Source organism: Suillus paluster (genome assembly GCF_016628075.1).
Source record: "Suillus paluster strain FC165 chromosome Unknown EDB91scaffold_4, whole genome shotgun sequence".
NCBI lineage: Eukaryota > Fungi > Basidiomycota > Agaricomycetes > Boletales > Suillaceae > Suillus > Suillus paluster.
Window position 1 is genome coordinate 213,591 of NW_024537564.1, and position 25,911 is coordinate 239,501.

At 47.9% G+C, this 25,911-nt stretch overlaps 9 protein-coding genes across 9 annotated transcripts; 2 read left to right on the forward strand and 7 right to left on the reverse strand.

The window, feature by feature from the left end:
- Positions 1–1,766: 1,766 nt before the first annotated feature.
- EDB91DRAFT_1243112 (uncharacterized protein) lies at positions 1,767–2,207 on the reverse strand (the record flags this gene model as incomplete). Its single annotated transcript, XM_041322245.1, has 2 exons — positions 1,767–1,796; positions 1,851–2,207. 2 exons carry the CDS (start codon positions 2,205–2,207, stop codon positions 1,767–1,769), a joined length of 387 nt encoding a protein of 128 aa, XP_041182419.1.
- A 467-nt stretch (positions 2,208–2,674) lies between these two features.
- On the reverse strand, positions 2,675–3,950 carry EDB91DRAFT_1243113 (uncharacterized protein; the record flags this gene model as incomplete). Its single annotated transcript, XM_041322246.1, has 5 exons — positions 2,675–2,809; positions 2,861–3,229; positions 3,510–3,638; positions 3,691–3,783; positions 3,831–3,950. The coding sequence occupies 5 exons, from the start codon at positions 3,948–3,950 to the stop codon at positions 2,675–2,677; spliced, it is 846 nt and encodes a 281-aa protein (XP_041182420.1).
- A 2,399-nt stretch (positions 3,951–6,349) lies between these two features.
- Positions 6,350–6,976, reverse strand: EDB91DRAFT_1021547 (uncharacterized protein; the record flags this gene model as incomplete). Its single annotated transcript, XM_041312568.1, has 2 exons — positions 6,350–6,834; positions 6,904–6,976. Coding segments are annotated over 2 exons (558 nt in total), but the record flags the coding sequence as incomplete, so codon positions are not given.
- A 1,004-nt stretch (positions 6,977–7,980) lies between these two features.
- Positions 7,981–8,891, reverse strand: EDB91DRAFT_1243115 (uncharacterized protein; the record flags this gene model as incomplete). The annotated part of the gene is made up of 3 exons (XM_041322247.1): positions 7,981–8,253; positions 8,320–8,631; positions 8,700–8,891. The coding sequence occupies 3 exons, from the start codon at positions 8,889–8,891 to the stop codon at positions 7,981–7,983; spliced, it is 777 nt and encodes a 258-aa protein (XP_041182422.1).
- Positions 8,892–9,122: 231 nt separating this feature from the next.
- On the reverse strand, positions 9,123–12,048 carry EDB91DRAFT_1077766 (uncharacterized protein; the record flags this gene model as incomplete). Its single annotated transcript, XM_041314955.1, has 10 exons — positions 9,123–9,391; positions 9,447–9,982; positions 10,055–10,290; positions 10,349–10,499; positions 10,599–10,751; positions 10,775–10,823; positions 10,880–10,899; positions 11,047–11,477; positions 11,587–11,765; positions 11,820–12,048. 10 exons carry the CDS (start codon positions 12,046–12,048, stop codon positions 9,123–9,125), a joined length of 2,253 nt encoding a protein of 750 aa, XP_041182423.1.
- Positions 12,049–13,297: 1,249 nt separating this feature from the next.
- EDB91DRAFT_1243118 (uncharacterized protein) lies at positions 13,298–15,008 on the forward strand (the record flags this gene model as incomplete). The annotated part of the gene is made up of 5 exons (XM_041322248.1): positions 13,298–13,360; positions 13,415–13,602; positions 13,890–13,993; positions 14,053–14,186; positions 14,259–15,008. The coding sequence occupies 5 exons, from the start codon at positions 13,298–13,300 to the stop codon at positions 15,006–15,008; spliced, it is 1,239 nt and encodes a 412-aa protein (XP_041182424.1).
- Positions 15,009–15,635: 627 nt separating this feature from the next.
- On the reverse strand, positions 15,636–16,990 carry EDB91DRAFT_1077768 (uncharacterized protein; the record flags this gene model as incomplete). Its single annotated transcript, XM_041314956.1, has 7 exons — positions 15,636–15,754; positions 15,801–15,956; positions 16,006–16,383; positions 16,442–16,618; positions 16,674–16,793; positions 16,853–16,933; positions 16,972–16,990. The coding sequence occupies 7 exons, from the start codon at positions 16,988–16,990 to the stop codon at positions 15,636–15,638; spliced, it is 1,050 nt and encodes a 349-aa protein (XP_041182425.1).
- Positions 16,991–17,384: 394 nt separating this feature from the next.
- On the forward strand, positions 17,385–19,247 carry EDB91DRAFT_1243120 (uncharacterized protein; the record flags this gene model as incomplete). The annotated part of the gene is made up of 5 exons (XM_041322249.1): positions 17,385–17,468; positions 17,529–18,041; positions 18,091–18,460; positions 18,508–18,561; positions 18,586–19,247. The coding sequence occupies 5 exons, from the start codon at positions 17,385–17,387 to the stop codon at positions 19,245–19,247; spliced, it is 1,683 nt and encodes a 560-aa protein (XP_041182426.1).
- A 2,316-nt stretch (positions 19,248–21,563) lies between these two features.
- On the reverse strand, positions 21,564–24,449 carry EDB91DRAFT_1243121 (uncharacterized protein; the record flags this gene model as incomplete). The annotated part of the gene is made up of 11 exons (XM_041322250.1): positions 21,564–22,363; positions 22,425–22,490; positions 22,550–22,739; positions 22,793–22,989; positions 23,242–23,383; positions 23,448–23,507; positions 23,556–23,603; positions 23,651–23,719; positions 23,783–23,914; positions 24,023–24,213; positions 24,266–24,449. 11 exons carry the CDS (start codon positions 24,447–24,449, stop codon positions 21,564–21,566), a joined length of 2,079 nt encoding a protein of 692 aa, XP_041182427.1.
- Positions 24,450–25,911: the final 1,462 nt, after the last annotated feature.

Below are 25,911 nucleotides of genomic sequence, written 5' to 3' on the forward strand. Positions count from 1 at the left end.
TCTCTGTTAGGAACCATGCTTGGACAGAGAAGTGGAGGGGTTGGGGCTTGGCTTCAGCTCTTGTGCTGCGACCTTAGCCAAGTACATGCCCCGAATTTGGAGCGGTGTGGGGAACGTCCCCACTGTAGGCCCGTATCCTGTATATTTCCCAAGCCTTACCAGTATCTTTCCGTGCATTCTGCCACTGTTCCGCTACCCATCCACTTCTTATCCGACTTGCCTGCTACATGGAACTAAGCAGAACAATGCAGAACCAAGCGGAACAACTGCACATCACGTGCATCATATCCTTTTAGCCTTTGCAACGTCCTCCTCCATCCTGTCCCTGTCCTTCCATCCTCACTGGTGAGTACTCACTATGTTCCTTGTGTTGCCGACATGTTGCTATCTCATTTCACATGTGTTACAATACTTATATGGATCTTTCCGCTGCTCAGAAGCAGTTCCTTATCTCACAGCCTTGCCTGGTTGTAGCATAGTGCTTTTTGGAACCCCTTCCTATATAGATAGCAATAGATGGGATCTTAGTTTTTTACCTTTTGATAGACTTGACTCGACTCCCACTTACAGAGTACTTCCCAGTACTCCACTCACTGTTTAAAATATCTTCCCGAATCTATTCTTGACCTCATTACAATGCCCGTGCATCCGTGAGTTCCACATGAAATGCCCAACTCCCTGAATATGACAACTTGGAACAAGTACCAGACACAAGCCTGGTCTGACTTCACCCAATCTTCCTTGTATAGGCTCATAGTTTCTTTTTCCCTCCATTGTATCCATGATCTCTGTCCGCGTGTCAGTTTTGTTTGTTGTGTGTTTGTTCCACTTGTTGCATGTTAGTTCCATTTGTTGTGCATTTGTTCCGCTTGTTGCACATTTGTTCCGCTCGTCGTGTGCTTCGTTCCACTCGTTGCGCACCTTCTGCATCAGTGTGTTTCCAGTCCTAGTAAGGACCAGAACCCTTTGGGTCACTAGACAGAGTCTAGTTTTGCTTTCCTCGCACTTACTTGAGGACTCGCTACCTGAGAGAGCAGAGTCCTATGGAGTATTCCCACTAGTAGAGACGGCGGGAAGACAAGTAATATTAAGACTGAGGAAAGTAGCTAAGTACATGGTATGTTTTATATACTTCTAAGTAGGAGGCAGTGACCAGTAGTCTGTGGTATGAGGCTATGTACCGAGTATACAATTTGTAAGTGTTAACACAGGTAAAAACATAAGTCGGAGCAGATATCAATATGTACACGTCGGATCAGTAATTGAGCAGTTATAGGAAGTACCAGTGATCTGGGAAGTAAGTTTCATGTGTCAAAGGAGAAAGTATATATCTAAATGGGGAAAGAGGTTCCAGTGGAGTGGAGATGATATGGAAGGTAACCAATGTGGCAGTTGAGTGGGAGTGCAGGAGCGGATGCAGGAGCTGACTGGGTCAAGCGGAGGGCGGATGGAGTGGAGGTGATGGGAAAGTGGGAGGGGTGTAGGATTGAGTGGAGCAGATATCAATATTGATGGAGCAGTTGGATCTGGTATATGACACTCTTGGGCTATGTGAAGCAGTAATTCAAGGTGAAAGTTGGCAGGAAGAAGGGTAAGAGTGCACCAGTTCAGAGAGCTCCAATTCACTGTCATCTTGATATGCTGCATTGTTATATGATCTAGGAAATTTAGAGGGACCTGCTGTTGGTTGCGATTTGGAAGTGATGGGCTAGTGTGTAATGATGTGAACATGAGCTAAAATGAACAAGGGGCTGTCAGTATAAGTGCTAGAAAGGATGTACCACTTTGTGCGCACACTGCTAGACAACAATCTGAGCACATGACTGAACATATAACATGATACTACACACCTTAGAGGAAATCTTTGCAGCTAATTTGTTGTGCATCCTCTGTTCCTCCTTCACCTTCTCAATTTCATCATTCATCTCCTTGCAGAAGTGCTTGACCTTCTCAACACATTTCTCAGCAGCCACAATGCAGTATTGGCATGTGATTTTCTCAATATGTGAGTATTCTTCAGCCATTGGGTGCAGAGCAACACCTGAATCAGCACTGGCAATCATCTCTTCATATGCCTCTTCTAGACTGTATCTGAGGTCTTTCGAAATTAAGTGGATAGTGACCCAATGTATGAGGTAGTATTCAATGTAGGCCTTGAAGTCAAGGGGAGTGAAGGCCTCATTGGAAGTCCGTTCATGGTCAAACATGGAAAATATTGTGGACTGGATTGTCACTTTTCCTTTCTCCCCATAGCTAACAAGACGTCAGTATCAATGTGGATCAAGTCATGTAAATGAGCAAATCACTATCCAGGACGAGTGTGATTTGTAACCATCATTGGTATGTGATGTCAGCTAGTGATAGCCAGCTTGGAAAACTCTCAATTGGTGGAGTTTCTTTTCAGACCTGTGGAAGAAAGATATTCAAGAAACATGTCATTAAAAACACTGTAGCACCTCGTGTTTTGATCATGAATCATGAGATCCAACTCAGCCTCCATTTGGAGGACTCAATCTGAGATGTTCTCCCATATAATGATTGTTGGCCATCCTTGGGCTTTGGCACATTGCATATTGAGCCTTTCTTCACATGATTGTTGAAGTGCCATGCATATCTCAAGCTCTAGATGTAGATCCTCTGAGGTCAAGCAGCAGTTAGTGGTCTTGAAAGAATTTCACTGTTGGAGCTGTTTGACCAGCTCAATAGTGGGATCCGCTGGCACAAGATCCTTGCAGCTGTCATTTGGACAGACCAAGGGAAGGTCAGCAAACTTGTAAGCATCATCATCATTGTTGACGGTGGTGTCAGTCTAATATGATTCAATGAGTTAAATGTCAGTGTTGATGATAAATCACTAAACCTTGAGATGTGCAGCAGAGGCTTCTGCTGGTTTGAATTTAGTCTTGGCACGAGTGTCATGAGGAATAGACACAGGTGTTGCTTTTGGCTTGGCCCCGGTGGTTGGTGGAGTTTCCATTACAACCTTTGTGGTGTGTGTGCCTAATGATGATATTGGCCTTGGTTTTGGTTTTGGCTTTGGCTTTGCAGCTGGTAGGGAGTTTGAAGTTGGTATCAGTAGGTCCAAATGGCAAGCAGGAACCTGGGTCATCTTTGACTTTGGAGCTGGCTTTGTGCAAGGAGTGAGCTGTGCACAAGGAGCAGACGGTGCATGAGGAGTAGGCTTCATGAGAGGAGCCAGAGCTGGCTTTGCATGAGCAGGAATGGACACCTGCCAGTAGCTTTGAGTATCAGTAGTGTAATTGAAACATCTTGAATGCTCACATGTGCAAACTTGAGCTTTTTTTGAGGTTGCAAGCTCCTCTCCTCATTTGTCTCTGAGTCATCTGAATCATGTACATGTTGGTGTCATTTTCATTGTGATGTTGAAGTCAAAGTAGCCTCATCATCATTAAGCATGTCATCAAGTTCCCCATCACTGAGATCTGAGTCATCCATCTGTGTGCATATATGCAATCAACTTCCAGCTTTCAATTCATTAATTAGCATACCTCTGAGTCATCTAAATTTGCATGCTGCTTCTTGGTGTACTGGACATGATTGCAAAGATAAGAGGCAATAAAGTCATGAAATGGCCAATTATCGCGGAACTTTGCTAGAAACTGGTGTTTGCGCTGTGCCTGAGCATGATTAGAGTAGCATATATGCACAGAAAAAACATGAGATACTTACATATGATAAAAGGAGTGTCACCATGAGTTTGGGCTGTTCTTTGAGAGTCTTCTCAGTATTGAGGTATCGATTCATATATCGCTGTGCGATCATCTTATTAAAGTGTGAATTATTTTAAAGTGCTGGTCAACACTACCCACTCTAAATGTGTTGTATTTCCGGTTATCGCCAGCCAATCCCATGGCCTGTTGGAGACTGTATTCTCCTTTCAGTTCTGATCGCCCTGCTTGACCCTTGGGTTTGTCAATCAGCTTCTTCATATACCCTGTGGGGCCGAGCCTTCTGTGATGATCATTTCCTACCCACACATATGTTACTCCCATTCCTTCCAAAACTTTGAAATCTGACTCACACTGTATATGATGAATCTCAGTCTCAAGGTGACTGAGATTCTTTGCAACCCTGTCCACCTTTCCAACTGCTTTTTCTTTGTTTTAGGGCATCATTGATAGTGGTGGAGAGGCTTGCAAGTGCTGATTAGTTGTCTGATATTATTTGTTGATGTCCTTTGTTGACGTGTTATTTGGTATACACGTGACATCTCTGTGAATTTGTGTCTGCGTCTAAGTCTTTCCTGGTGCTGGCTATACATCACAACTTTGTGTCCTCATGTGGAGCTCTGCTCACCTTGCAACAACCATGCAACCACTGCTAAACTGGTATGTCGCCTCCTTGACCTTGACCCAGATCTCAAAATTGTTGCACAGGTATGCTCACATGACTGTATTGCGCAGCTTTCAGAGGTTTAACATGGGGCTTGTGTCTGCATTTTCATCGGTCATACGTTCCAGCCCCACATAACCCTCACACTAGTTCGAATCCATAAGTGTAATCATCATTTGTGTTTTCTTCACCTCTGTTCAGTCAGAGCCCCTTCAGTAACTTTGGCCCATGTTACATGGCCACCTGAAGTTGAGATTCTTCCAAGTGACATGGCCATATGAGGTGGGCCCAGGTGCAAGATGGGGCCGATAGGGACAGGTGGGCCCGTGATGTTTAGTGGTCTTGATATTTATGGCTTGGCCCATGGGTAACAACTGAGAGGGCCCATACAGTGGGATAGATATTGACGACCGGCCCAGGGTGGTGATGTAGAATCGACAGTCAGGCCCATATAGTAGTATAGAATATGATGGCCGGGCCCATATGTCGGTGGAGCATTTCATGATCAGGCCCAGGGTAACCAGGTTATGTAGGATGGATAGTCGGGTCCATACAATGGTGTAAAATATGATGACCGGGCCCAGGGGGTGATGTAGAATTAACGGTCAGGCCCATATGTCGGTGCAGAATTTGATGACCGGGCCTCATGTGGTGATATAGAATATGACAGCCAAGCCCAGGGTGGTGATGTAGAATTGATGGTCAGGTCCATATGTCGGTGGAGCATTTGACGATCGGGCCCAGGGTGGTTATGTAGGATGGACAGCCGGGCCCATACAATGGTATAAAATATGACAACCGGGCCCCAGGTGGTTGTGTAGGATGGACAGCCGGGCCCATACAATGGTATAAAATATACTGACCAGGCCCAGGGGGTGATGTAGGATGGACAGGAATTGACAGTCAGGCCTATATGTTGGTGGAGCATTTGATGACCGGGCCCAGGCAGGCCCATACAATAGTATAGAATACGATGGCTGGGCCCAGGGTGGTGATGTAGAATGACAGAATTGATGGTCGGACCCATACAATGGTATAAAATATGATCACCGGGCCCAGGGTTGGTGATGTAAAATTGATGGTCAGGCCCATATGTCGGTGCAGAATTTGACAACTGGGCCTCATGTGGTGATAGAGAATTGATGGTCGGGCCCATATGTTGTTATAAAATTTGAGGACTGGGCCCAGGGTGGTGATGTGGATCTGAAGAGAGTATTTGATGACTGAGCCTAGGGCAGTAATGTAGAAAGGACAGTCAGGCCCATATAATAGTATAGAATTCAACACCTGGGCCTAGGGTAGTGGCATTGAATTGACAGTCAGGGCAATATGGTCGGGTGCATCTTGATGATTAGGCCTGGGTTGGGCATGTGGAATTGATGGCCGGGCCATATTGTGGTATAGAATGTGATGACTGGGCCCAGGGTGGTGATATAGAATTAAAGGCCAGGCCCACATGATGGTATGGAATTTGACGACCGGGCCCACACAGCGGTATAAATTAGTCTGACTGGGACAAGGGTGGTGTGGAATACTTACAGTCGGTCCTCCATTGTCTGGGTTGAAATGTAGTAAGGCCCTGACAAGTGTCTTCACAAGAATGATTGTGTTAAAGGTGCAGTAATGCATTCAATTGACATATTTCTGGTAGGTGTTGGTGTTGGTATGTAAGGAGTGATGTGAAAGGACCGGATATCCTAATATTGTGAAGAATGGGGGTGGGGTAGTATGAAGCCAGGAAGGGGGTCTACAGGTTGCCATACATAGGAAAATTGGCCTGGTTGTACTTGGGCACCTGGTATGTAAGGAGTGATGTGAAAAGACAAGAAATCTTAATATTGTAAAGAATGGGGGTGGGGTGGGGTGAGGCCGGGAAAGGGATCTACCGGTTGCCATACACAACAAAATCAGCCTGGTTGTACTTGGCCAAGTGGTATGCATGGAGGTCGACCGGATTGTATGTGGCATAATCTGGGTGGGGGGTTCTGGCATAGTTGTGCACACTATCCTGGAGGAACCAAGCCCATACTACCATCCGATCTCCCTTGTCAATGCGGATGCCATGTCTGACTAGGTGGCCGGAATAGCTCACCATGACGCCTGGGTTGTATACCAGCTCAATTCTGAGGTTGGTCAACTGCATGACGGCATGTGGGTAGCTCCCAATGCAAGTTAATATGTCGAATGCCTCTGGCAGACACTTCAGGTCTCTGTGGTCAGGGGACTGACAGTCGCACATGATGGTGGCACTGGTGTAGACAGAAGCCCAATGCTTAAGCAAATGATGCATGTCATGCAAGCCTTGCTCCTCCAACCAACGACCAAGTTCGACATGAGACCTCATGGAAGCCCAATAAAGCTTAGGGTGCATGACACGCAAGGTGGCAGATGCAAGGAGGGCAGGTCTCTGCATATCCATGATCATGGACAGGCTTCTGTCGCCCTTCAAAGAGGCAGAGACCTCTAGTTTGAACCCGTCATCTGGATCATCGGGAGGAGGGCCATAGCACTGCCCCGTGTGAATAACTATCGATGATCGGACAGCCAGACTCACCTCATATCCTTGTTGGAACCAGCAAGGCGTTATGTTGATGCATCTGGGGGTCAAAGCGGGATCCTCGGGAAGTCAGAAGTTGGACCCCTGGGTCCTCCAATTAGCTGATTCCTTGTTGATGACGCTCTTCTTGAGTAGATCACCCATGGCGAGGGTGGCCATGTACATGTCATTCTATTGGGATCTCGGTCAACTACTTCAGAAGGATACTTTTGCATGAGGAACTCGCCTGCACCCAGGGACTCAGGGCATTGGGGATATACCAGAGAATGATCCTGTGGCCAGAATCGATTACTACCGCAGGGCAGTCCAAGAGAATCTTCTTGGGCAGAGGGAACCTTGCCAACAACTCCTCTTCTCGGGCATCTTTCATACCGGATTCTCATTTTGCAAGAGCCTCGTTGTACCAGATGACATTGATGTCCAATTTGACTGAGTTTGGGGGATCCATAAGTGAGGGGATGCCAGAGAAGACATAGATGGACTTACTCAGGTGTCGATATGCCTCAGCCATGAGCCAGGCAAGCTGACCGCATGATAGCAACGTGGGGACATCCATCCCAGGTGGAGGGTCCACCAAGGATCCACCGGCTATGTGAGCAAGGAATTGTGGCTTGACCCATTCACTGGCAGAGTTCGTGGCATGCAAAGCCCAGTCTTCAGGTATCACAGGCATCAGGTTCATACCATTCCTGAGAAAGGCGATGTGACTGGCATAAGATGATATGATGTGGGACATGACGGGCAAGGTGAACAAGATGGCAGGTGATGGATGTCGCTCGATTTTATTGACATGTCAACTGAGCCTCATGGCTCCGGTGATGCCAAAGGATGTAAAATCAGGGGATGTAATAGTGCGCATGTTCAGGGGCTGAGCGCACAGTGGTGAGGCCAAGAGGGATCTTATGGATCTGTAATGAAAGAAGCATGGCACAGGGTCGTACTAAGCACTGCACCCGAGGCAGTTCTCCGCATCTTACGACATTGCAATGAATGGATGGTGACAAGAACTGGGCATTCACACACGCAACTACCAAAATTATGTACAACATTCTTCTACCAAAATCGTAGGCTCACTGATATTTTCCCAGCTCCTGCATCGACCCAGTCCCATCTAACAACTGCTGTGATGCTGCAATGGCATCATGGAGGTCATCTACCAGACCCTCGAGGGTGGTCATTGCCTTCAAGGCAACATTTGCATCTTGCATCTTACTGGAGAGGCATTGCTCAAGCTGAGCACCGAGATCTCCAAGATTGTCTTTGATGACCCAGAGATTGGTCAACAGGGGGTCTGGACCGACATCATGCCTGTGCATCTCTGGCAGCAGCAAATATGCGGCTGGCTGATGGAATTGTTAGCATGGGATAATATGCAAATATCAGGAGTTGGATAAAGGGAAGGGACTCACAAGCTGTTGCATGTGGTGTTTGTACAATTGGATGACTTCTTCCACTGGGACATGGTTGGGCATCTCGAACAGATGGACGTCGAACTGGTCATTCCACCAACTGTAGGCATAGTTGGAGACGATCTGGTAGCAGACCATTAGGTCACCTGCCATGTTGAATTGGTGGGTGTGGAATAACCGGAAGAGGCCATTGTCATCCACGATTCCCACCTGCCAATGGGTGAGCATCGTCACAACCCCGTTGAGATATTCCGGCAAGGCCAGGGAAGTGTTGCTGGTGGCACATATGTTGATGTAGGGGAATACAAATGTCTGTGAAGTATGGGGGTCAGCCTAAAGAATACCAAATGGAGAAGCACCATAAGGAAGCAGAGACTCACCTCGGCTTCCCAGACCAGATGCCGGATGAAGGTTCTTCGGAAGGAAGATGTTTGAGACACTTGGCTCTTGTCCAGGGCCAACCAGATTGCAGTAAACCACGAAGTCGCATATTTGAATATGTTTGCGGCATCCCAAAGGGAGACACTGGTCGGGACTGAATTTGGCTGGAAGATCAGTGATGGATATTGCATGTTGATCAGGGCAGCAGAGGTGCAAGGGGGAATAAAAATACAGCCATTTAACTACCAGTATAAATAGGCAGCGACGACTGTTGTTAGGGCCGTATGCGGTGACAGGTCCACATGATACACAACCAGGCTGGAATGAAAGATTATGAAACTGCATTGTTTGCAAGGACCATAGACTACATACAAAAGAAGATCATAGGATAAATGTATTGCCAGGAACACCCAATGATGACATCACCAGTCATGACCGAATGTCGGGTTGACCTCCACAAACCGGGCATGAGCATCCTCGGCCAATTGTTTGTACATCTGAGCCTGTCTGAGTGCATAGCACCTGTTGCCCACCTGAGTGGGGTCGCCATTCTGGTGTGTTTGTCCAAGCCATGTTGCGGATCTGTGCATAAGGAAATTGATTGTCCAACGCATCTCGTGTCCCATGAGGATGAACTCTTCTGCCCAACGATCATGCAGAGCCTTGGTCTGAAGCCAATGCACCCTGTAAACTGGATTCTGGGTTGACATGGGCCTGATGATGAAGTCCCAAGAATAATGACTCACATTCATTCATCCAGTCATCGCTAACCGAATCCCCTTGTACATCTAGGGACCAAAACCATGGCAGCGTGGAATTTCTCTGACCTTGGGCATTGGGATCCACAACGGCAGAGGTGGCTTTGAGGTGGCTTTTCTCCAACTCCTGGTATTTTTGCAACAGCTGGTCTGCCCCAAGATTCTGGAGCTGGGCCCTGCATTTCTTGTAGATCGTGCTGTTGAGGTTGATTACCCATTCCACCAAGTGGACCTGGGCCCAAGCCCAGGTGGTCCTGGCTTGCGACTTGGCCAGCCTGACTGTGGTCCTAAAGAGAACTGCCTTGTTGGCCAGGTGCACTCTGATGGAGTGCAGCATGCCATTTGCCTGTCCCTCCCTTAGGGTGATCTCTTGTCTGATCAGGCCCACCATGCCCAATTCCCTGCATCTCTCCATTCCCAAGTTGGACGGGAGAGAGATGATGACTATGTCAGGTCTGAATAGAGCCATTGGGTGATGGACTCCCAGTGCTCCATCATCATTGGGGTCTTCATTGCTGGATCCACTGCCATTTCACAGGAACTCGACATCCATGTTGGGGATACAATGGTCTGAATCATAGCCATCTCTGAGATACCTCCCTGCTGTTGCAACAAACTTGTCAATGGAGTGTTGCAGCCTGATCTGGCGATGGCCTATCTCCAGCATCTGATTCTTGGTAGGGTGTCTTCCCATCCTCCTGATGTCCATCACCAGAGCGATCTGCATTTCCTCAATGGTGATCCCAGATGCAAGCCAAGTGGCGGCTCTTAGCTGTGGTCCTTCTCCTGGGCGTCGGATGGATGTCTGCAGTAAGTCGACCTTGACCTCCTTCTGGGTTCATGCTGCTGAGGTCAAGCGTCAGTGCCGCGACCAAGATATCTATGCACACATGAGACTTGCCCTTTTGCAACTGCACATCGTAGATGTCTAGGGCTGATGGATCGTCTATCTGAGAGGCCTGTGCCACTCTCTCTTGTGCTTCCCACCACTCGACAATTTCCAGATCTGCCGCATCGTTCAATGCATTGAATGCCTCGGTGCTTTTGGCGACCCCTCATTTGGCCTCTTTGTATTTCTGGGACAAGAACAGCCCTGTTGCGATGAGATTTGTTTCAGGCATTAGGTATGTCATGACTAACCCATCCAAATCATCTTCATGTAGTTGCAGTCGTTCATTTGATAATCGAGGCATTCCTGTCAGTGCAGGGTCAACATTCCCCAGGCGGAAGGAGATATAATGTTCAGAGGCACCCACAGTGTTTCCATAATCTCCCCATCCATTCTGGCGGCCCCTGGGATGAAATTGGATGCATACCGAACATAGCACTTGTCTTGGTGGCCATGAACATGCCACAGTCCTATCCCTGGGATAATGTCCATTACCGAAGGAAGGCTGAGATGAAGGCTCTCGTCCACCCACTACCGGAGGTGCTTGTTGTACTGGCAATTGACGTCATAGAACGTCAATGCCTGGCAAAGTCCATCTGTATTGTGACTCAGGGCGTTGCACAGGGCATAGTCCATGTTCATCTGTCTGCTCCTGAATGTCAACCTCTGATGCCAACTTCCGTGTTGGGAACCTCCTACCTTTTGCCCTTGTGAAAATCGACCATCAAATTAGGCACGAAGCACCCGTGTCTGGCGCATGTGCACCCTCCTATTCCTGTGGCTTCTAGCTTGTGCTGAGATGCATTGGCCTGGTTCACCACCCTATGGTTGTTGCATTCGGACCTCTGCACCAAATCCTTGGCAAGCCCGAGATGAGCCTGGTACCTGGCTCTGGCTACCATGAAGCTTTGCCCATCAGTGAGCCAAACTTTGTCTTCTGGGTGTGTTGGGTGCAGATGCTTGGCTTTAAAGTTACCATCCATAACCAATGAACATGAATACAGCCACCCAGGCATTGTGTCATCATCTTCTGTTGGTAAGGTCATGTTGATGCTGGGCTGAGGACATGCAGGGCAGAAAAGAGCCAGCTCCCCATCTTTTGGGTCCTTCCTGTCGTGACTGAATCCATTCTATTTCAGAAGCTTCAGCTGCCACCATTGTCTGGTCACTCTCATCAACTCCCAGTATTGGTCCTACCGAGCTTTAGCATTGGGTCCGGTGGAACAGATGCATACATACCGGTACTAAATGCGGGAACATGCTGGACATGATGCACCTCAATTTACTGTAATAGTTCATTGCTGAAGTCCTGCACTCCAGGTTGTCCAGGATCAAATCATCCAGCAAAGCAAAGGTGAACACAGTCTTTGGGCGGGTGAACGATGCTGGGAACAGTCCCATTTCAAACAGCTGCTTGTCTGGGGTTCAGGAATCAGTGCATTGGCAGAACCAAATCCACATGGTGTGAACACCTGATGTATCAACCACCATGATCCGTGTTTTTCCTACCACCGGTGAGTCATTTGCATAGGCGGGATACTCCTCCTCTAAGAATACATCACCCACTCCTGTGTTGTCAATGTCCTGGGAAAATACATAGTAGGCTGATGCAGATAGGCCTTCACCGAAATCATCACTGGCATCACATGCACCCAGAGTTCCTGCTGCGGAGGATGCAGCAGATTGTTCCCCATCATCCATGTCCTCCCAGTCCCAGTAGTGGTGCAGGCAAGATCATCCTCCATGCCTGAGATGAATCTCCACGCCTAACTTTGTCAGTGTGGTCCTCTCAAAGAAATCTCCATTCCATTGACTGATCCAGTGAAAAGGCAGTTGAGCGTGTTGCATCCAGCAGCACTTGGTGCAGAACATCAGCTCGGCAAGACAGTCGTGGCACTTCTGCACTCCATCAACATCGCACAAACAGCATACCCTGTCAGGAGGCGGGCCCTCCCGTTCAATCAGCATATCTAGATAATCCTCTGCCATCACCTTCCACCGCCGGAGATACTCGTTCAGACCCTAAGTATGTCGTGTCAGGTGAGCCAGACATTGGTGAGGGTGAATGGACTCTGACTTGCCATGGTCTTTTTCTTTCTCTTGTTCTTTCATGGGCCCTGTGGAAGTTGCATGGGATTGATGTATCCCTGGTCGTCATAGCCTCTGTCAAAGTTGTCGGAGAACCTATACATCAACCCATCCGAAGGCTGCTTTGTGGGAGTTGATCCATTATTGCATCATGCTCCCTTAACAGGACCCTCACTAAATCACCTCATTTGTTATTATGTTGATGCATCTTTGAACAGCAATGATTCATCAGCAATTTAATTCCTTGAGCCATACCCGTTTGAATAATGATTTACACCTCAGGCATTAGGATGGTCAAGGAAGTAGACATGCTTTTATACTGTGATTGCAAAGTTGATAGACAGTGTCAATGAATTAATATGCTTTATCATTGGGAAGATCAAGAAAGTCCACATGCTTCTATGTTCTCATTGTATTTCAAAGTTCTTGGCCCAGCCCAAATCATAGGATGGTTGGCCCTGCTGAGATGCCCCGGATATGCTTTCAATCTTTCAAATCAATCTGAACTGACGCTAGCACAAATGCACAACAATTTATAATGGGATTGGCCTGGACAATCACAATCTTGGTCTTGTTTGTCAAGGCCCAGTCGCCCATAATTTACAGTGGCATGGATACTGATTGTCCAAAGGCTAAACAAACAAGCTGGCTCAAATTAAACCTCTTGCCAGACACTTATATTCCCCTTCTGTCATCCTCATATTCCTACATCTTTGCCCATGGCAGGGAACAACTTGGAGGCAGATGAAGAGGCTCTGAAGCAGCTGCCTTTGAATGAAGGGGAGGTGGCTGTTCTGGAGTCCTACCTGAGCAATGAAACTTGACATTGGGTCAAGAAAGAAATGTGGTCTGGGGGGATGCCATGACGGAGGCTCGGCTGAAGGCCCCTGGCATGGATGCCAAGCTGTTGAAGTCCCGAAAGACAGTGAGTGGGTCTTGTCATATATCCCAGGCATTTGCTGATGCGGTCGCTACGCAGGTCTACAGAAAATGGCTGCAGAACCACGGAGGGAAGAAGAAGGACGCCAAACCTCCCATCAATCTCAGCAGGAAGTGGACATACCAGGTGGTCGTGGGGTCTCTCAGGAAGAAGGAGCTGCTAAAGAAGATCAAGGATGAGACCAGTGTGAAGCCTGGCAAACCCAAGAGGATGAATCATTATACCAAGTATCTGGCATAAATAGTGAATTCTCTTACCAAGAAGGAGGTGGAGGAAGCAACTGAGATGGCTGAGGAGTGGAACAAGCAAGGAGCTCCACCCAAGGTTCAGGCTGACACGGCGAAATGAAAGAGCAACGACATTCTCCAGTATGTGGCCAGCAAAATGTTCAAGAAGGCTGGGATGCGGCTGTTCATGCTGTCGGCTTGAAAGAATGAGGACGTAAAACTCCTGGTGTCAAGGTGTGTGAATACACCTGTATGACCAAATAACCGGATGTCTCAACAACCGACAGCCATGACTACAACCATGAGTTTGGCAATGGGGAAAGTTTCAGCAAGATGGGTGACTGGCAGGTGATATTGCTGGAGTGGGAGTCTTATGTGTCAAAACAGTTTGGTGAGCATCCGAAGCATCGTTTGGGAGTAAACACGACTGATTGGTACGGGATCTGCAAGACAAGGAAGTGGAGGATGACACCGTGGTAAGGAAGGGAAGGAAGGACAACACATATGTCCTCAAAATAGGATGCGATGGATTGCCCATCCTCCCGGACCATGGCGAGATGGATTCCGACATGCAGAAGGCTGTTGTCTGAGCATTCCTAAATTGGCATTATCGTGAGGCAATCCATTTGACTCTTTGGATGATCTGACATGGGCAGGCAGAGGACTGCAGCGGCCGGCCAAAGGACCCAGTGCCTTGGAAGGAGGTGATACCTAGGCAAGAAGAGCTCATCCCTCCAATGTACCTTCCAGAGGGACAAAAACTTCGGGAGCCATCAAGAATGAACTGGGAGGAGGTGACAGAACTGTTGAATTTCTGGTACAACCAACAGGAGAACATCCAGGACATCACATCTGAGTTCTACAGCTGGTGGAGCAAGGCCGACAAGGAGGTAAAACCTCCTGTCGCCAAGGCAGAGGCAGATGCACCTGTGGATGGACAGGCTGAAGAGAATCTGGGAGGAAAGGCAAAGATCAGGGTATCGGTGAGGCGAAAGTATGCTATCTGGGCGGTCATTCCTTCCAACAGCTCTGATGACAATGAGGATAGACGGTCGACAAAGACAGCCAAGCAGCAGGCAGCAAAGACAACCCACCAGTCAAAAACTCAGGTCGACCCTGCAGACTCGGGGGACGAGTTTCATCAACCAGATTTGCTGGATGAGTCCTTGGATGAAGAAAGGCCAGCTACCAGGAAGGGCAAAGAACCTGTGAAACAGAAGGCAAAGAGACCTAGGAAGGAGGTTGCGGAGACATGCGGTGAGGATGAAGCTCCAGAGGTAGAGAGTCACCCAGTTATGAAGACCCATGCTCACAAGCAGGGCACTGCTCCCGCCAACAGGCTTGTTGCTCCCACAGCTCCAGAGAAACCATCTCACGCAACAATAGATGAGCCATCTGCCTCCTGAGGAGTGCCGACTCCTTTGGACTGACCCAGGAGGGTAGGGCCTGCATCTCAGCCTGGCGGTGCATTGTGGCGCAAACCTAGTCGTGGACAGAAAGACGGTCCGGCAGTCATCTTGCAATGCTCTACCGAGAAATACAAGCTGGGCAAACCATGCAGGAAGAAATGTGCTGCTGAAGATGAGTTGGAAGGATCACCTGCCAAACACACATGCAGCAAGACCACAGATGTTCTCCCAAAAAGATCCAAGAAACCCAACTCCAGATATGCTGCCAACTCCGTGCAGTCTTGATACTTCTGAAGTCGGATGATGCCCTTGAGGCTGTTGGACTCACTTGCATATTGTTTGTACTGTATATTGTAGGTATAGTAGCAATTACAATGTCGCCCCTCTTAATATTTTGTTCTCCTGGACATGAATGCATCACCACTGGGTATTATTGCAATGGTTGGTTTTCCTTCCGGACCCTAACAAAATGGATATCTATGATACTGAACCGAAACCTATCTACTGCTCCAACTTCTCCAGAGATTTGATGACTTCAAGGTCCGCCAATTTCAACAGTTGGCATTGAAGTTGGATCATGCAGTGGAGCCTGCACATGTCCATACCAACTGCAGTCACCCAATCTCAGGCCTCTGTGAACCCTCCAAGGATGTGCCAATTGTCCATGAGGATTTGTGCCAGTCCCCAAGAGAGATTGCAGTCGTGGACTGCATTCTTGATGATGGCATACACATGTTGATCAGCTGTGAGATCGTCAGTGGTGACCAGTCAGGATGTGAAAGGGCGCACTCATGTTGCTGCTGATGGTGTTCAGCTGGCGTTTCTCCCAGAGAATCACATCCTCAGCTTCACTGTAACTGCGACCCTCCCTGTCGTCGGCGTCCAAGTCCATTGGGCCCAATGAGGCTGGTATGGGGCTGAGTGGACTCAGAGCTGTTGACCGTACTGCTAACACCAGTGAGCATCAGGATCCACAAGAAGGACATAGACTTACCTTGGTGTTCTCCCCACCAGAGATTGTATGACGGTCCATCTTCATCTGTGAGATCAACAACCTCTTGTTGCATCGGGTGTTCACTCACAGGTGTTGATCCCCACCTGAGATTGTACAAGGGTTCATCATCATCGTCGTCTTCTTTCATCCAGTGTTCACCCACAGGTGCTTGTCCCCACCCGAGATCATATGTGTGTCCATCGCTGGCACCAATGATGACATCTTGCTGAATGGGCTGTTCACCCGAATGCGTGGATCCCCACCCAAGATCGCATGCTGGTACATCGTCTTCATCCATCATGACTTCAGGTGGTTGAGCTGAAGTCACATTAGGGCCCCATCTGAGATCATACCCTGGGCCTTCGTCGTCGTCATCATCTTCATCATTGTACATTGTCAATTATGTGTCCAGTAAGAACTGACCGAAAAAACTTACCTCTGGTGTTATCATCTACTGAAGGAGATGGGTTGCTGGACAATGCAGCAGATGGGATGTTCCACCCGAGATCATATGATGGATTGTCGTCTACCAGCCCATTGACCTCTTTGTCCCCATCTGCAGACTGTTCGGGTGTTGATGGTTTGGACATGCCCCAGGACTTGTCGAACATGTCTGTTGATTTGTGTGATGTCAGGTGAGTTCAGTGGAAGCATTGATAACGACTTACCAGCCAGTTCCTGAATTGATTCCTCCACCCCGGCAAAGGAGCACTCGTATTCATCGGGAGTTGAATCTCTGATGTGGCTGTCAAGAGTCTCAATCTGAGTCTCCGGACTCATGTCATATCCTAGATCCGGTCAGCTCATTGCCCCCAAAGAACATCAGAAGATAAATGAATTGACGTACTTCTAAATTGCAGGTGCTGGAATCGCGACTGCACCCTCAGTGGCTCCCACTGGTCTATGGGCACAAAATCACCCCACCATTCTGCAAGGGATGCCTTGCATTGAACTTTGGCAGATGACTTACCAGCCGAGGCCACATGTTGCTGAGTAGTTTCTAGAGGAGATGAAAAATGCACTCGTCAAGTTGACATTGTGCAGTCTGGCAGATGTGTGCTCAGGTTCAGGAAGGACGAATTAAATAGGGATGGCAGAAAGGTCCAGTGGTGGGTCTTGTGGGTGCGGTGGTCTGGTCATTGACAAGTTGGCCAAGTCAACAATGGCACTTGATAAGTGCCGCGGCAACAGTAGCATTATCCAATATATTGCGGTGGTAGAACAATGGGGATGTGGTTCCGGCAATTCCCATGGGCATGCTGTGGCTGCAAAGGTTGTTCCTATATATGCCTCATCTGAACTTGTGCTCCAATATTTTCCTCTGAATTTTTCATCTACAATCTGAACCCGCACTTCCCTCCTGCCATCTATTTTTCACAATGTCCTCCACTCAAGATGCCAACAATGCTCTCAACCGTGATGCGGCTGACAAGTCATTGGCACATGAGATTGCCATCACTTTGGTAAGTCTTCTCTTTTTTTTCATTTTTGACTTTTGATGACCCGGTCAATCTTCTTTTCAGGTTGGTGCATTCACCCGATATGGGAATGCTGCGACTTCCTTCACTCCAAGGCTTCTGTCTTGCGCAGCCGAGATCTGGGACAAGAGTGGTCCAAATGGTAAGCTGAGGGGTCTGCCCGACTGGATGCAGATCTTGGATGACGACCCTTGCATCCAGGTTCACCCCCTTTTCCACAAGACCATTGGCTACACCCGCCTGGTTGGTCCATCAACACAGGAGGCTTGCCTGGCTTCACCAGTACCACCAGCCGCCACATTGATCCAAGAGGCATTGGTGACCCTCTCCCCCATCCCATCTCCCACACCATCACCATCACCATCACCTGCCCCCGCCCCCAAACACAATCTCTTTGTCCCCAGCACAAAGCGCAAGGCCTCGACTCCTGAAGCTGAAACTTCAGCACCGGAAGGAGATGTCATTGTGGTGGTACGCACACCATTGCCGAAGAAGTGCAAGATGGCGCTGGCGGTCTGGAAGACCGCAACACCGCCACCCTCCGTCAGCAATGAAGAGGTGAGTGTTTTTTTGTTTTATTCTCAAATATCATACTAACTTTGCACAGTCTGCTGAGGACACACATCCCATGCGCCTCTTCCCGACCCAATGTGAGCGGTGCATCAAGGACAACATCCCTTGCACCGTGATGCTGGGCAAGAAGAACGGCAAGGTCCGGAAGTGCTGTCACAACTGCAACGGCAAGAAGACCAAGTGCGTCTGTCTGTCCATGGACCAGCAGCGCCTTCTGCAGGCTGCTGCTGCTGCAGAGAAGAAGGCCCGGAATGGCATGCCAAAGAACAACGCCCCCCCTATGCAGGTAAAATACAGAACTCAGTTGAGGGCACCGGTCAGCACATGTGCCACCTCCCAAATTCGCCAGGCACTCACTGCCGAAGATGATGCGGATGCGGAGGGTGATGATGATCCAGAACACGGTAAGTCGATTCCATCCTTGTGATAAATCTTAATTAATATACTTCAGTCCCAGCCGTCATACTCCTGGCCCAACCTGTTCAGTCCGGCACCTCCACTGCAGGTGCAGCAGCATGACTGTCCGCAGGTCCGGTACCAACCCCCACTGTTGACAATGATGTCAACGTCAACTTCGCTCCTCCCGACAATCCTCCGACCCTCCCAAATGTCCCCGAAGCCCAGCAGGATGTCGGCCCCAACCCATCCATTGCACAGCTGACAGCTCTTGATATATTCAAGAGCATCGAGGCTCTCAGCCAGAAGTTCGATGCCTTGCTCAAGACATCGGATGATCGTGCAGAGGCCTTCCATCAGCAGATGGACTCTCGGGTGACTGCTTTGGACCAAGACTGGAGCAGCAGATTTGCGGTCATGGAGAACAGGCTCTGGGAGGTCGAAATGAAGACTGCCAACAACACCATGTCCATCGGACATGTGGCCAACAGTGTCAAGGGTTTGAGAGCCGGACAGCCTCTTGACGCTCCTCCTGCAGGCCACCCCTTTGGCCCGATACCCCCTGCTTGGCTCTCTCTACTGCCGGGTACCCATGAGGCCATCCAATCGGTGGACCAGGGCGTCTCAGTAGTGGGGAAAGAGTGGACCACCGTTTGGGATCTATCCAAAGCCAGTGGAGCGCATGGCCCCAGTACCGCCTCTGCTTCTGCAGTTTTTCCTGCCGGCTCTCCCACTCTGGCAAGCGGTTATCATTTGTCCAGCATCCCTTCCACCCCCGACAAGTCCGAGAAGTAGTGTACTGGTAGTTGCCTGGTAGTTGCCTGGTAGTTGCCTGGTAGTTTTTCGGTAGTTTTAGTTTAATCATGTACATTCATACTTCCTTTCATTGACCAGCATCATACAAATGTAATTCTGCCCACTATGTACTGGTTGTCCATAAGTGCTGCATCCTTCAGCAGTAACTTCAGTATTATTTGTCTTTATTATCCATCTTGTAGCAATTCCATTGCAAGTTCAACTAAGTTTGCCAGGTTCCCCAGTTCAGCCCTACCTCCTGGGTATTCATTGTGTTAGGTACTGTGCCAGCTCAAGAGGCAGAGGGGTCGGGGCTTGGCTTCAGCTCTTGCACTGCGCCCTTAGCCGAGTATGTGCCCCAAATTTGGAGCGGGTCCAACATTGTCGGACAATAGGACGAGTGGACCGCTTTGGTCTGCTTTTGGGGGTCTGGAAGTAAGAGCTACTAGCAGTGGGCCAACTAGGAGCAGAGCGGAGAAGGCGGGGAGTGATGTGGAGGGTGGATAGGAATAGGGGGAAGGTTCGGTAGGAGTGGAGAATTTAAGGGGAGCACTTAGAGCACGGCTCTAAGTCGGAGCGGATGGTCAGAGGGTCGGAGGTGACAACAAGTTGAGACTTGTGTCCAGAGGGGGCAAGGTCCTACTGAGAATTCTCACAAGAGGTAACTGCGAGAAGACAAGTAATATTAAGACTGGGGAAAATATCTAAGTACATGATGTGTTATATACTTATATGTATGAGGCAAGTGACCAGGATAACTATGTTGTGAAGCTATGTACCAAGGATATAATTTGTAAGTACTTACACAAGTGAAGACACAAGTTGGAGTGGATATCAATATGTACGCATCGGATCAGTGATCGAGTGGTAATAGGAATTACCGGTGATCCAGAAGTAAGGGTTCATGTACCAAAGGGGAAAGTATATATCTAAAAGGGGAAAGAGGTCCATTAGAATGGAGATGTTATGGAAGGGGACCGGTTGAGTGGTTGAGCAGAAATGTAGGAGCGGATGCGGATGATGATCAGATGGAGTGGAGGATGAATGGAGCGGAGGTGATCAGAAAGCAGAGCGGATATTGATATTAGAGCGGTCGGATCAGGTATATGACAGTTGAAGGCACAACATTGATGGTGGTGATTCACCACCTGGCCTTCCCAATAAGTAAGCCTTATTAAACTTGGTGATTACGTGTGTCACCAAGTTTAATTAGGTTTAGTTACAGTAAACCTCCAACACCAGCATTAAATATCGCCCCAAACACCTTTTTACCTTGCAGCTCCTACTACCTACCCGCTCAAAAGGGTAAGTACTGTTCCCTGCCCTCCCCAAGTACACGGCACTTCCCATAGCCTCCCCGCCTTATCTGATACTCGAACAACAGCGGCTTCCCATTCCCCTTCTGCTCTTACTCTACACCATCAACGTCACTGGGCAATATAGCCAATGATCGCCGACAATCCAAGTTGCTGGCTGGTGTCCTATGCACTGTGGCACCATCCTATCCCCTCAAGCAAGGTGCTTGCACTCCCACTATCCTCCTAGATCTCACCTGCCCGCCCGCCATCCTCCTCATTCCTGCCACCCTCAGATCATGCTATCCGACATGCCACACAGGATGGGATCTTCCAGGCTGAAAGGCCTTTCTAAGTCTATCATTTCACACAGCTTCAGAGGGCGGCATTGTCAGTCACACGTGTTGACAGCTGGCAAGCAAACCCAGCGTGTCGAGGCAGCTGCAGCGAGTCGTCAGGCTCTATTTCAAGGTATGTAGTATTTTCGTTGCTCTCTATCACCACCATACCATTGTTTTCCCATAGAGATGTTGTCTGAGGACCGTGAGATGGTCAAGAACATGATCATTGATTATGGTATGGACGTCGAGCTGGCAAAGCAAACTTAGTGCCTTGAGGCAGCAGGAGCAAGTCATCATGCATCATTTCAAGGTGCATAGAAAATCTTCTCACTGTTACTCACTCTTAAATCATCATCTCCCGCAGTGTTCACTTAGTAGTGCAAGATGGTTGAGAAAACATGAAGTAGCAGATATTCACAAGCTTTGAGTAGCCTGCTGAAGCTGCTGTTATCATGCACTTGTATCCTTTTGTGAAGTTAATAGCATCGAGCAAAGCATATTCTCCCTACTACATGCCTGAATAGTAAACCATCAATGTTCAATCTTCGGAAGACAATGTATAAGAGTCAGAACATAGAACCAAACATATTGAAGTGAGTATAGTGAAAAAAAATCGAAGAGCCACATACATTAAAGTAAGTGTAGTCAAAAGATATGAGAAACATTTGAATGAAGAAGGGTCAGAATGAAGTGCTGAACATGTTGAAATTAGTGAAGTCATAACTTGGAGTGGAGTAGTCGAGACTAGTAGATGATGGCGCGATGGTTGGCATCAACATGCCATCTTGATCTGCAGGGCCAAATATTTCATCTAACCTATCCAATATAGCGTCACAGTCGAAGGAAGCAGCATTAAAGGGTGGGAGATCAAGATCGTTGGAATCGTTGCTGAAGTGAGTATCACCAGGAATGGAGGTGGTGTTGGACGTAGTAGTGTCAGGCAGCTGATGAGAGGGTGCGGAGACATGAGTATCACCAGGCACATGAGGCATGGGGGTGGTGGTGGTGGTGTCAGGCAGCTGATGAGGAGAGGGTGCAGGAGACTTGCAACGAGCCTCGTCCTCTTCATTGTCCTCTTCCTCGGCGCCATTCTCCTTGTCACTTTCTTCAATAGTGTCTACACTCTTATACTTCTTGCCACGCGAGTAATGATCAGTAGCTGCAGGCTTCTTTCGTTTCTTACCTTTGTCAGATCGAGTCCGTCGCCTATGATCATTAATCTCGCCATGGTTGAGTTGATCATTGTGCTCATGAAGGATTTTGTCAAATTCTTCGTCTGTCAAAGTCTTCCAGCGCGTGGCACCTGATTCCCACTTCCGCAAGAGCCTGTTGAGCTCTGGGAGGGCACTGGACACTTGGCTAAGATTGGCAAATGGAACATTGTCAGGCCACCCCTCTATCATGACTTGGTAGCATTGGACAATGTTCCGGAAATAGTATGCCCATTGCATGTTGGTGTGAGGGTCACCAGTAATCTCACCTGTAGTGTAGCAATAAATAAATAATACATCACATAGAACAGGGGGACTTATGAAGAGTACTGTTGATAAGGTAGCGGATGGCTGTGTGTGTTTCAGAGACACGCTGTTGGTGATTTTTTGCAGCACCTAGTTTAGTTGTAAAATAAGTTAGAGTTAAACTGACAAAAACAAACAGCAGCTCGTACCTTTTACGCCTTGAACAGCAAAGCCCTCCATTTTACTAACTAGATCTTGATTGTCAATACCCATCACAGAGTGCATGAAGTCCTGAACACCTTCGGTTGCAAAGGTTAAACTTCGGAGGGGAAGATCAGTCAACCCGTGAGTGGTATAGAGTATAGTTTCTGTGCCTGTATGACATTGCAGACTTTGAAGCTATTTAAAACAAATGTATGAGCAAAAGAAAATTTGGAGGGGGGGACAGGAACCTCATTTTCGACAGCCTTGAGGGTTTGAGTGATATTGTTGACCTTGGATTTGGTAGAGGTGCACATACCAGTGGCCTTCATCAATGTCCATTTGGCATACTCCTTAAGCAGATCTTCCTGCTCATCCATTGAAAGGGCATAGTACTCCTCCTTATGCTCACAAACGAGCTGTTGGAGTGCACCTCTGCCTTGGTTGCCTGTAGAGATATGTCAGGTGCAATATATAGTGAGAGGGAGAAATAAAACTTACGATGCTCACTGGCCTGGTTTTTTTTCCCAACAGAACGTGTTCCATGCATTCAGCTTGGACCGCTTGGACCACAGGATCCCATGACCGATGTACAGTTCATTCTGTACACGGCAAATACTTTTATGATGGGCTGCGGCAATGGTCTTTGTAGCCTCATCAATCTGACACCAAGCCTCGTAAAGGGCGGTTTAAAACTGACGAGACTTGGCACGTTGGGTGGATGTGAGTAGAGCACAGGCCTCTTTGCTCAGGATAACCTTTGGACGGATGTGAGGCTGCTGCACCTGAACATGACGCCTGGCACTGCTCTTGTTGGTGTAGAAATACTGAGAGACCATCATCTATGAGAAGAGAGGGAAAAATGGGTTAGCATCCGAGTACACAAATTTCAGAAGCGCTAAATACATTCACGGATCCAACAGATATAATGCCGCAGTGAAAAGCCACCAGCTTATTATTCATGATCTACAAAATAATAAACAAACCAAAGAGGTAAAGTGCACATAAAAATACTAGAATGGTAAGGCACTTCAAAATGGCGGAGAGCACAGAAAATTTGCGCTAGTGAATGATTAGCTCAAGTGTGCAGCCACAATCAAATTACAAACCTTCACAATTTCAGGGTCGAATGGCACACCTTGAAGGTCTGCAAGAAGGGACATCGCCAAGACAGAAGCCTGCTCGTAGGTCAGATCCTACTTCTGGGACCTGAATACCAACTCCCAACAACTACTAAGCACAGTTCCAACAAGCACACAAAGTTTGGGTAAGACTTCATCTCCCAATTTGAACTGATCAAGAGCAGCATCGGTATTGGGACCAATACTAATCAGTGGAGGACTAAAATTTACACCATCACGAGCGAGTTCTGGCTGAACCAAACAAATCAGGCCAGGGTCTCTATCGGCAACAAAGACATCCGCAGGTCAGCGCTGTCGAACGTGCGAATGTGGGGATAACATGTCTTTTGCAACACTCACCACCAGTTGGATTCCCTTGGAAATTGCTGCAGATGCCAGCTTCTTTGGATCTGCAGCCATGACAGATGAGGTTTTCAGACTCTTCTCAAAGGTTTTTGGTGCCTGCACAGAGCATGCAATGCGAGCCCCAGTAGCCACAAGAGGCCCTGGGAGGTACCATGGCCCATCTGTACTGATATGAGTGGCAGGAACTTCAGAGCTTCATTAGTGATGTGAAAAAAGGGAAAGTTCAGTTGGACTTACAAGAGTGAGGTGGTTTGACATTTTCGATAACACAGTGCTTAGCAAAACGTTGGAGATGTGGCATTGCAAATTCTTGAGTGAATGCTTGCACAAGCACAGCAACATCTCCTCCAATCTGTAGAGGAACTTCTTGCAGCTCTCGTGGTGTGATGTACAGCTCAAGAGGAATTTTCTCTGGTGACATAGTTGGAGATACTCCAGAGCCCACACACTGAATAAACAGAGATATACCACCATTGAGGCAGTCCTGGATAGCAATCTAAAGAGTGTGAGATTTAGTGGGGGAAAAAATAAGTTCACTTGCTGCATCAAATATGTCTTGGAGTGTCGCCTCGACAAGTTCTTTCTGAGTCTGCAATCTCCCCAACTCGGGCTCTTGAGTATTGGAGTGAAAGGTTATGTAGGAGGGATGAAGACCGCCATGTGTCCTGGCATGATAATGCATGCCGTCAATGTGAGCATTGTGCCGAAGTAATGCCCTGGCAGCGGCTTGGTGTTCATTGTTGCTAAAGCCTTGTCCAAAAGTTGAGCGATGTAAGGCGGCAAGTCCAGACATTGTGTAACTGTATGAACCCTGTGGTTGAGTTTGAGACTGCATGGATGTTGAAGACGACATGAAAATGGTTGCAGACATAACAAGCATTCTTTGTACTTGAACATAAATGGGCTAATAAAAGCATTAGATAACACGGAGTGCAAAAGTTGAATTCTGTGGGCTCTACCTCTTTTGCGAGTGTAATGTAGGAGTGTTGACCATGATCAATGCATCTAAGTTGAAAGATAGCACTGGACATGCTTGTAGCATTGATAATGGGTGATTTGAGAGTGCGATCTGAGAGTGCGGGAGGCTACTACTGTTTGATGTGTGATGCGCAAGATGCAGTGCTGCCAATTTGGGATGTTGGCTCGAATAAACTTGAAGTTCATTGACTTCCAAACCATTCAGCAAGATTTCAGATCTGAGTATTTAAATGAAAACTTAAATGCAACCCATGCAGTGATTCACAATGAAAGTTAACCAAGTACTTGATCGCAACAATTGGACTATGATTTAGGAACAGGGTTTATGATATCAGTGCACGGTACTTGATCATTGCTTGATCATGACACTTAGACTGTGCACTCCGGCGGTCTCTTCTGCACGGGACCAGTCTCATCTGTCAAAGATAGTGGTCGAGCGGCGGGCTGAGACAGGCCAGGCCCTGCTGGCTCGAATTTAGAATTACGGGGTGGAGGGTGAAGAAATGAGTTCTCTGTATGAAAGAATGGTTCATTAGTAGCGCTAAAAATGATGCAGAAGACTATGTCAGACATATTGCATCATGAGAGGGTTGTAGCCACTTTACATGGAGTCAGTAGATCTAGTGGAGGATCCATTCAGAACACTTGTGGGACATTCTTGTGGCCATGAAATAGAGTGGGGGCTATTGGATCATGCGAGTCACTGGGGGCGGTGGATGGGGATCTCAAAACATATGATGCATTCAAATGTGTGTAATAACTACACTACATGCAAAAATGTGCACAACACGAGTAAACTAGTCAGTGATAGAATAAAAAAAGTTGGCCATATCCTCCGCCGCTGTGCTGTGCTCCTCACATTCAATTGCATCTATATCAGCATAGTCAGTTGTGATAATTGCATG